Below are 10,414 nucleotides of genomic sequence, written 5' to 3'. Positions count from 1 at the left end.
CATGTCATTCTTTCTTTAGTGCCAACTACTTCCCATTAAGGTCTCCAGGGAAGATCTCGACCTACCACAGCTGGTGGGTCTGAAGATCACAACTATAAAGTGATGTAAATTAAACAAAGGACATTTTACACAATTTATCAGAGGTTATTCTGCCCACTTGGTACCTGAAAAGGGCTTGTCCCAACTGAAGTAAATGGAAGAAAAAAAGAAAGCCTAAAATTCAACCAACAACATGAAGAATAGAGGGAAAGAGGAAAAATCAAGCTTTCCCTTTCAGAATATGATACTGTAGAACCAAATGTGCCCTCAGAGGCAAGGGGCTCAGCTCTCAAGGGATTAAATACCTGATATCAATAGGAAATTATAAACTGAGAAAGTATGCTTTCCTGGCTAGATCAAAATTCTTCTAGTGAGGGTCAATCAATTGAATTTCTGTAAAACATCTCTCAGTCTTTCTCTCTCTCTCTCTCTCTCTCTCTCTCTCTCTCACACACACACACACACACACACACACACACACACACACACACAAACAGAGTTTCTTCTAGTATCTCCTTAGATATATTGTGATTCCATTGAAAATCCAGGAAAAAAAGTTTCCTCTGAATCCTTGTCTATTTGAGCACCTAAAACTTTCCTAATGGATCCTTGACAAAATATTGACTGAACTAAACTCACTCAACAGGTTTGATTCTAAAGGACAGAAAATGAAGTCAGTTGAGTCTTTGATACACAAGTTAGGGGCTCCCAGAAAGGAATTGACACAGGAGCTTAATTGGACTTAGTCCCTCAAAGACCAGATGAGGTCTCTGTGTCCAAACCTGAAAGACCAAGGCTGAGCCTGCATGACTGGGGGCACTGGACCTTCTCCCTCACTTTGAGGGCCCCTCAACTCTGGACCAAAGCACTTGGTCAGACTGGATTCAGTTCTACGAAGAGGAGGCCTTAGCCCTCTGGGAAAGTTTTAGTCTGTCTTTTCTTATATTCTTTGGCTCATTAAAATCCAACATGTCACCCCAGGTTGGGATTTCCTTATATTCCTCCCAAAGGGAGTAATAGAAAGGCACTCTGTGGGAAAGACCTCGATCTTATCAAGCAGTACTTCTTTTTTGGACCAATTTTGTGACTGGATAATGGAATGAGCTCAGAAGTGAAAAGCAGGATAGGACACTGCAATGCATTACAAGCAGCTAGGTGGTTCAGTGGTTAGAGCACCACTACATTAGTATTCATGACTCCACACTGCCACTGCTATTATTATTCCCATTGTTGTTTTTATCATTATTTTCATCTTTTTCCTCTACCTTGGAAAAGTCTACTTTCTAAGACTCTTTTTTTTGTATACAATTAGATTTCTCACAAATTACAGTCATTAGACTGTCTTCAAAATCAGGGATTCATATGTCAAATGTGTTGTTTTACATTTTATACCCCTAGCTCCTAATATATACTAGACATTATAGGGTGCCTGCTAAATTAGAATGGATTATATTCCTAGAAGTTATAATTCTGTTTAAAAACCACGGGACTACTTGGTCTGCTGCATTTCTATTAGAATATTATGCTTCTGCTAGTAAGGGTTGAAATTCAGGGGCCAAAATCCTCAAATACCATTTGCTAAATTATGGAGGGGCTTTGAAGGTAGCATATACCCGAGTTCAAATCTAGAACCAGAGACTTACCAGCAAAGTGATCCTGAGCAAGTTACTTAACCTCTGTTTGCCTCAGTTATGAGAAATGTAAAATGGAGATTAATAACAGCATGAACCTTGCAAGGTTGTTCTGAGGATCAAATACTCTTATCTTTTCCGTTTTCTGTCTCCAATCTGGTAAGGCTTTTTTGTACTCCTTTTCTGTCCCATTCTTCTGGATGGACAAGTGGAGACTACCCAAACTGGCATCATTTAGCCAGATAGCCTGAATCTTCTGCCACCTATTTTATGGCCAGTTCTACATATCAATTGAGTTCATTTGGGACAAGACTTGTTTCCAACCCACATATCCAACTGTAGCAGCTGTGATCCCCATCCAAAATATAAAATTACTAAAGGACGGAGCACTGCTAACTGTATATTTACAGGTTTGTTATTCCAGCATCGGATTTATAGAACCCCAGACTGAGAGTCTGAAGGGACCATTGAATCCAACACAGACCCTAAAGGAATCTCCACCATAATGAATCTGACAATGAATGAAGTTGAAGAACTCTCTTAAGTGGGAATACCACACTGCTTCAAGTTGAACCTTCTTCCTATGGCTCCTGGACCTGTCTTTTAGAAAGGTCTAGATAGATGAATATGTGGATAGGTAGAGAGAGAGACAGACAGACAGACAGACAGACACAGAGAGAGATGAATAGATAGATAGATAGATAGATAGATAGATAGATAGATAGATAGATGGATAGATAGATGGATGGATGATAGATAAGCCAGGCACAGATATAGATAGAAAGACAAAACAAATCGAATTCTTGCTTTCTATGACAGCCCTTTAACGTTTTGAGCACAGCCATCATACTGTGGTGTAATAGGTAGGGCACAGGACTTGAAGTTGGGAAGATCTGAATTCAAATTCATATCTCAGATACTTTCTAGCTATGTGATCTTAGGCTAGTCACTTACCCTTTTCAGTCCCAGTTTCCACATCCCCAGTTTCCACATCTCTGAAAGGGGTATAATGATAGAACCTGTGAGAATTGTGGTGGGGATCAAATGAGACAATATAGGTTCTGCAAACCTTAAAATCACTACATAAATGCTAATTATTATCTTTAGTCAAAATTTCAAAAGAAAATTGGGACATTGGGACTGTGGTCAAGTTATTGCAACTTGATCCTTTGAATGGAGGAAAATCTTGGAGCATTTGAAAAAGTTCTACATGGTATAAGGGAAAGAAAATTGGTCTTGGAATGAGGAAGACCAGGATGCCAGTCCTATTTCTGACCCATGCTGGCTATATGATCTGGGAAAGTCACTACCTTTCAGTAAGCAATTCTCTAAGACTGAGTTGTGGGAAGGGGTTGGCCTACATCGGTAGAAGGAATTTCCTTACATGGGAATTCCCTCTATTAATGAAATCATGGGTCCAGACTCGATCCTAGGAGAACTGATGAAACCTCTTGGTTCCATTCCAGAGATACTGAGACCTGACTGGTACCCCTGAAATCTAGGACGCCAAGGTCATTCTGCTCCAAAAGGACCCTCCTTCCATTCCCCTGTTCCAACCACAGCCTGTGGCTTACCTCCAAAGTTCTCACCCTCATTCATCTATAACAGCCTGGTTTTAATACTGATTAACTCTAAAAAAACTCTCCTCCAACCACAGAGCTTGTTTAAGGTGTAGTGGATAGAACACTGGCCTTGGAGGCAGAAAGACAGAAGTTCGAATCTGGCCTCAGATGCTTGACTCTCACTACCTGTGTGACCTTGGGCAAGTCACTTAACCTTGACTGACTCACAGGCCATCTCCAGTCCTGATTCATATCTGGTTATTGGACCCAGATGACTCTTGAAGAGAAAGTGAAGCTGGTGACTTAGCACATCCTCCCTCACTTAAATCCAATTCATGTGTTTATCATGGCATCTCCTTTGATGTCAATGGCCTTCTTCCAGAAAGAAGGACAAACATTAAGCAAGGTGCCAGAATCTATAGCCCTTTGGGAAACTAATGTTCATGGAATTTCTCTCACTGAGTGATGTTTTCTTGGCCATGAGCATCATGGAAAATAGAGTCTCCCAAAGTTCTTCCTCACCCACACCTCTTACAGTCTATTCTTCCACCATTATTCCTTTAGGAAGGACCACTAGAAACGGCAGGAAATAGATCAGATCATTGTTCTTTAGACCAGAATATTCTTAGTGCTCCCCAATTGACAAATGGTCAAAGGATATGTAAAAGCGATTTATAGATGAGGAAATCAAAGCAATCTATAGTCATATGAAAAACTGCTCTAAATCACTACTTATTACAGAAATGTAAATTAAAGCATCTCTGAGGTACCACCTCACACCTCTCAGACTAGTACTACCAGACAATATGACTGGTAAAGGACAATGATCAGTGTTGGAAGGAATGTGGGAAATATGGGACACTAGTACATTGTTGGTGGAGCTGTGAACTCATCTAACCTTTCTGGAGAGCAATTTGGAATTATGCCCAAAGGGTAACAAAAATGTGCACCCCCTTTGATCCAGCAATACCACTACTGGGTCTATACCCAGAAGACATGACAAAAAAGGATAAAAACATCACTTGTACAAAAACATTCATAGCAGCCCTGTTTGTGGTGGCACAGAATTGGAAATTAAGTGAATGTCCTTCAATTGGGGAACGGCTTAGCAAACTGTGGTCTATGTATGTCATAGAAGACTATTGTTCTATTAGAAACCAGGAGGGATGGGAATTCGGGGAAGCCTGGAAGGATTTGCATGAACTGATGCTGAGCAAGATGAGCAGAACTAGAAAAACATTGTACATCCTAATAGCAACCTGGGGGTGATGATCAATCTCAATGGACTTGCTCATTCCATCAATACAACAATCAGGGACAATTTTAGTATATTGTGATGGTGAATACCATCTGTATCCAGAGAAAGAATTGTGGAGTTTGAACAAAGACTAAAGACTATTACCTTTAATTTAAAAAAAAACCCATTATCTTATTATGTAATTTTGCTATCTCTTATACTTTTTTTTTCTTAAGGATATGATTTCTCTTTCATCACATTCAACTTAGATCAAAGTATACCATGGAAACAATGTAAAGGCTAACAGAATGCCTTCTGTGGGGAGTGGGGGAGGGAAGCGAGATTGGGGAAAAATTGTAAAATTCAAATATAAATTAATAATTTTTTTAAAAAAACATATTCCTTAGTGGACAAAATGATCATTAATTGAGGAATTTAAAGATTAGACAATTCTGTACATAGAAAATACAACAAAACTTCTTCAGATAAGGATCAAATGTATAAAGGTTTTATTCATTTATCAGCCATCATATAAAATCCTGGGCTTTTCTCCCAGCACAGTTTACATTGTTAAGAGATTGTTTTTGAAAATGCCTAATCCTAACAAAGCTCAAAAACTACCTTTTTGTAGCAGTCTGTTTGTTTAAAAGATGAGCCCAAAAGATAATAATGCTAATAATTATATGTAGTCAAATAACTGAACACAGTGGAAGATCACAACAACTCTCAAATTGACATTGAGTCTATGCTGTGTAAAAAAGTCTAAGGGCTCCTGAATTAAGAATAATTCTTCATCATAATGAAACCCAGCATTTCACAGAGGATCTGTTGAATCGTTGGAGTTCAGTCTTCATCTCCATTTGGTTAAGTTGTTGTCCAATCAAAAAAAAATTCTACCATGAACTTCACATATAGACACCAAACAGTTGGTGTTGCTCTGTCTGGTTACCAATCTGTCTACAACCTGGAGAATTTCTGAAAACTCTGCAATTCCAGGACACCAAAGCCTACCATGGACTGGCCAGGTTGTGCCTTTCAAATGAATAGGAATCACCTTCAGAATGAACCTAATAGCCCAGGGGTTCTCCAGATCAGTACATTTGATTTATTCTGGACCTCCCTTTCAGCACATACCTCTTTGGAATCAAGTACCTGGACTATTTTTTCAAAAATTAGAAAGAAATCTAATTCATAAGCACTTTGCAATATAATCAGAGTTTCATAAACACTGGGTGAAGAATTATTCTTCATTTGGAGCCTTTGGGACGTTTTACCCTGTTAAAATACACAGCAAAGTTTGGCATCTAAAAATAATTAACATGCTATTAAAGCCAGAGTATTGTTCTTATGATTAAATGATAGGTAATTTCACTACCATCCTCTGGGAGTTTCCACAGGAAAGCTGGAGAACCTCTGATAGTGTTTTATAGAATCAGTTCAAATCACATATAAAATGAACCAATAACCCTTTCATTTGATTTATGTTAAAATTAATTATAAAATAAGAATTTATATACTATTTCATCTAAGTCAAAAATCAAAGAGTCAACCCAAGGCAGAGAAAATAGCCGCTATTTGACATCAAAGTCCAATACTACTTTTTCTGTATTAAAAAGTATCAGCAACAACAAATTAAGAAGCACGTGCCCTAGGTCCAAGTATAAAGTCAATGGTATCCTCCTAGAAAGAGAAAACAAAGCACACAATTAAAGTGCTAGAAAAATATGAGTAGTATTGTTTTTAAAATCTTTCACAGGTAATGGAGTAGTGTTTATATATTATATATATTTATATAGAATATTCATACATATATAAGTCAACCAATAAAAATGGAATATGGCAACTAGTTAAGATTTTTCAAAATCAATTATTCTATTATAAACTATTTCCTATACATGCTCCTTTTTTTTAGTAATTTTTTTTACAAGGCAAATGAGGTTGTAGCTAGTCCAAGGCCACACAGCTAGGTAATTATTTAGTGTCTGAGGCTGGGTTTGAACCCAGGTCCTCCTGACTCCAGGGCCAGTGCTCTATCCACTGCACCACCTAGCCACCCCTACATGTTCCTTTTAATAAATCTTGATAAATAATTTTGCAAGAATTTTCCTGTGAAATGTGTTGGTGCCCTTGAGCAAATCATAACCTTCTCTAGGCTTTAGTTTCTTAATTTGTAAAATGATAAAGGAAGAAGGAATAATAAATAAACTACATATATATCTGTATATATATATGTATATATATATGTAGTTCATTATATATATATATATAATGAACTACATATATACACAAGTTCCTCTCCAGCTCTAAAACTCTATGATTCTACTAATTTACAAGAAATTATTCTGGATTGCTACATTCTCAGACAAATTAAATATTTTATATAATTATGTTAAATACATTTTCCATATTCTACCTCCCACCCCCAGCTCCTAGTGCCTTCCCTCCCCAAATCATGTTGTGTGTAATATGTGGACTTAAGTTTTAAAAACTTCTATGTGAACACATTGTATCAGAAAGTAAGCTCCTGAAGACAGAAGAAAAGCTGAATAAATTTTTTTTAATGCTATTATATTATCAGAGACAGCTACTGGCACTGCGGTAGATAGAGAACAGGGCCTGGAGTCAGGAAGACTCATCTTTCTGAGTTCAAATCCAACATCAAATATTTACTAGCTGTGTGACCCTGGCCAAGTCACTTATCCTTGCCTCAATTTCCTCCTCTGTAAAAAGAGCTGGAGAAGAAAATGGCAAACCACTCCAGTATCTTTACGAAGATGACCCCAAATGGGGGTTGCAAAGAATCAGACACCACCAAAAGGGCTAAATAACCATAATTTCTTTTTTTTAGTTTTTTTGCAAGGCTTTTTTTGCAAGGGTTAAGTGACTTGCCCAAGGCCACACAGCTAGGTCATTATTAAGTGTCTGAGGCAGGATTTGAACTCAGGTACTCCTGACTCCAGGGCCGGTGCTTTATCCACTGTGTCACCTAGCCATCCCTTAACCACGATTTCTTATGAAAAACTTTCAAATGAAATAGAATAAAGTTAATAGGAAAGGGATTTTTTTTCCCTCCAGTTGAGCAATGTTAATGAGAAGACTGAAGTCCAAAGAGTCAATTATCAACCTTGCCAAACTAATATCTGTAAAACCTATGAATGAATCATGGTATACCTCTAGAAAATGGATATTTCGTTAATAGTTATGCCAAATGGAGAAAGAGGAGAGAAAGGAAACCATTTTTGAGAACTCTAGAATTTCTGCTGAGAATCTGACATGATCAATTATAAATGATCATTTCTGATTCGGAGTCTCACCCGGCCGCTCTCTACGTAAGTCGGCAAATTCTTCAATTCATAGACGACAACTTGTCCTTCACTGTCTCCAATTAAAACGCAATCGGTACTTTTAGAAAAGAGGACTGTTGTAAATTTCACTCCTGGATAGGCCGAGTTCACAATGATAGGGTCCAAACTGTGATAAAAGGACATTCATTCAATTCAATGTTTATAGGAACATGCACTTACTCACACTGTCCTCTATCCCCGGAATACCTTCCTCTTAGTCCTCCTCCATCTATCTATACCCATTCTTCAATGCCCTGCCAGAGTTCCTTCTTCTTCATGAAGTCTTTCTTCTGATGTGTCTGTCTGTTATCTCATCTTACAGGGGTTTTTTTAATACTTAATATGCATACACAATAAAATCCACATTATAGTTATCAATGGACGTGCTTTTTTTCCCTCCTACAAAATGGTAAAACTGTTCAGGTCAAGAACTATGACCACTCCAAGTACACTCTGTCCACCACCTAGAAGCATGGTAGAATAAGTTACTGGAATGAAGAATATATGACATCACTTTTCCATAATTTGATGGCACCATGCCAAAGGCCCCAAAGTGAGCCCAGTTTGTGTGCGTTGTCCTATTATGACGTTTGCTATTTTATTTCTATATCACTTCCTCCTCATCTGGAATCTTTTCAAAAGCCCCCGTGGCAGTGCTTTGCCTAAATCTACCCTCCCTCAAGTATCCCAGGCTTCAAAATGCTCCACCCTTCTCCCAAAGTAAAGCAAAATAAATATTTTCCTCAGTGTAATTGCTGGGATACAATGCTATTGGAAAAAAACGTAGCTTTGACTACATGTGGACCTTTGTTGGCCAGGTGATATCTCTGCTTTTTAGTATATTTTGCAGATTGGCCATACTTTCCATTCAAGGAGCAAGCGTCTTTTAACATCATGGCTACAGATGTTTTCTGCAGTAATCTTTGGGCCCAAGAATATAAAATTTGACAATGCTTCCATTTCTTTTTCCTCTGTTTTCCAGGAAATGATGGGACCAAGTACCAAGATCTTATTTTTCTAGATGTTAAGCTTTAAGCCAGCTTTCATAGTCTTCTCTTTTATACCCTCAATAAGAGGCTTCTTAATTCCTCCTCACTTTCAACCATCAGAGAGGTATTATCTGCACATCTGAAATTACTGATATTTCTCCCAACACCCTCAATCCTGGTTTGTGATTCAGCCAACCTAGCATTTCACATGATTGGCTCTGCATGTAATTGAATTAGAGAAAATAAAAATTTTACAATTGTACTCCTTTTACAATCTTCAACCAATCAGTCATTCTATGTTTTGTTCTATTTGCTATTTCTTGGCCAACACAGAGGCTCCACAGGAGACAAGTAACATGATCTAGTAGTGCTCCCACCTCTAGGAAGATTTGTCATATTTTGCTGTGGTCCACAGAGTTAAAGAAGCACTCAGAGAAACAGAAATAGATGTTTTTCTGGAACTCCTTTGCTTTCTTCATAATCCAGCAAATATTGGAAACTTGGTCTCTAGTTCCTCTATCTCTTCAAAAACCATCCTGCTCTTCTGGCAGTTTTGGGTTCACATATTGCTGAATTTTAAGCAGATCCTTGCTGGCGTGGGAAAGGTCATTTGGACATTATTTTGGTATTGCCCATCTTTAGGCTTGGGACCTAAAGTCATCTATTCAAAACCAATGGCCACTGGTGAATTTTCCAAATTTGCTGGCAGATTGAGTGCAGATCACCTTTTAGGGTTTTATAGACCATATTTCCCCTGTATAAGACACACACTTCAAAAAAGTGGGGATCTAAAACCTGGAAGCATCTTCTGCAGTGGTTGTAAATTTTTTCCTTAAATTTCCCGCTTTTTGGAGCTTGTGTCTTTGTGCTCATTCTTTCACATTTGTTATCAGTATATATTAGGTGACATTTTGCCACATTCTGCCCAGAAATGGCTCGGAAAGATTTTTGTCCAGTGCTGAATTCAAGTTCAAAGTGATCCAGTTTGCAAAAGTGAATGGAAATCAAGCTGCTGAATGTCAGTCTGGTCCTGCTCCAACTGAGAAAACAATCTGACAATGGCTCTGGGAAGAAGAAACCCAACTGAAAATGCCCTGGCAAAAGAAGGCCATGAGAGGCAGGGCAGCTGAATGGTCTGAGTTCAAGAGGGAATGGAAGAGATGGATGGAAGAGCAAAGGGCCATTGGAATTCCTGTGTCCACAAAGGGTTCAGCAGGAGGCCAGAAAAATGACTGATGAAAAGGAAGTTCCTGATTTCCAAGAAGGACACAGAAGGTGCTTCAGGTTTATGAATCAGAATGAACTGAGCATGCATTCACACCCCAGACTTTCCCAGGGAGTGTTGGTGGTCAACCCCAGACCACAGCACAGGCAGAAGAGCAGACAGAGACTCTCCTAAAACAGAGATTTGTCTCATCAAACAAAGATGAGGACAAGCTCATAGATGGGAGTTCTGACAGTGATGAGGAGTTGTATGAATTTTATGAGAATAAAACTTGAGTTCAATAACTTTATGTACTATATTTTTCTCATATTTTGGGTCTCAAAATTAAGGTGCATCTTTTACATGGGAAAATTGGTACTCAGTTGGAATTCCATCATCTCCACTAGC

At 38.3% G+C, this 10,414-nt stretch overlaps 1 protein-coding gene across 1 annotated transcript in view; it reads right to left on the bottom strand.

Moving 5' to 3' along the window:
* Positions 1-5,849: 5,849 nt before the first annotated feature.
* Positions 5,850-10,414, bottom strand: part of DNAI4 (dynein axonemal intermediate chain 4) — a 66,210-nt gene continuing 61,645 nt past the window's right edge. Inside the window, exons 16-17 of the mRNA XM_074221242.1 lie at positions 7,784-7,940; positions 5,850-6,149 (exon numbers count right to left, since the gene is read on the bottom strand). Coding sequence (XP_074077343.1) covers positions 6,102-6,149; positions 7,784-7,940 — 205 coding nt within the window. The 3' untranslated portion in view covers positions 5,850-6,101. The remainder of the gene's footprint in view (positions 6,150-7,783; positions 7,941-10,414) is intronic.

Source organism: Macrotis lagotis, chromosome 2, assembly GCF_037893015.1.
Source record: "Macrotis lagotis isolate mMagLag1 chromosome 2, bilby.v1.9.chrom.fasta, whole genome shotgun sequence".
Lineage (NCBI taxonomy): Eukaryota > Metazoa > Chordata > Mammalia > Peramelemorphia > Peramelidae > Macrotis > Macrotis lagotis.
The sequence above is the reverse complement of the archived record's forward strand: the minus strand, read 5'-3'. Positions and strand labels throughout refer to the sequence as shown.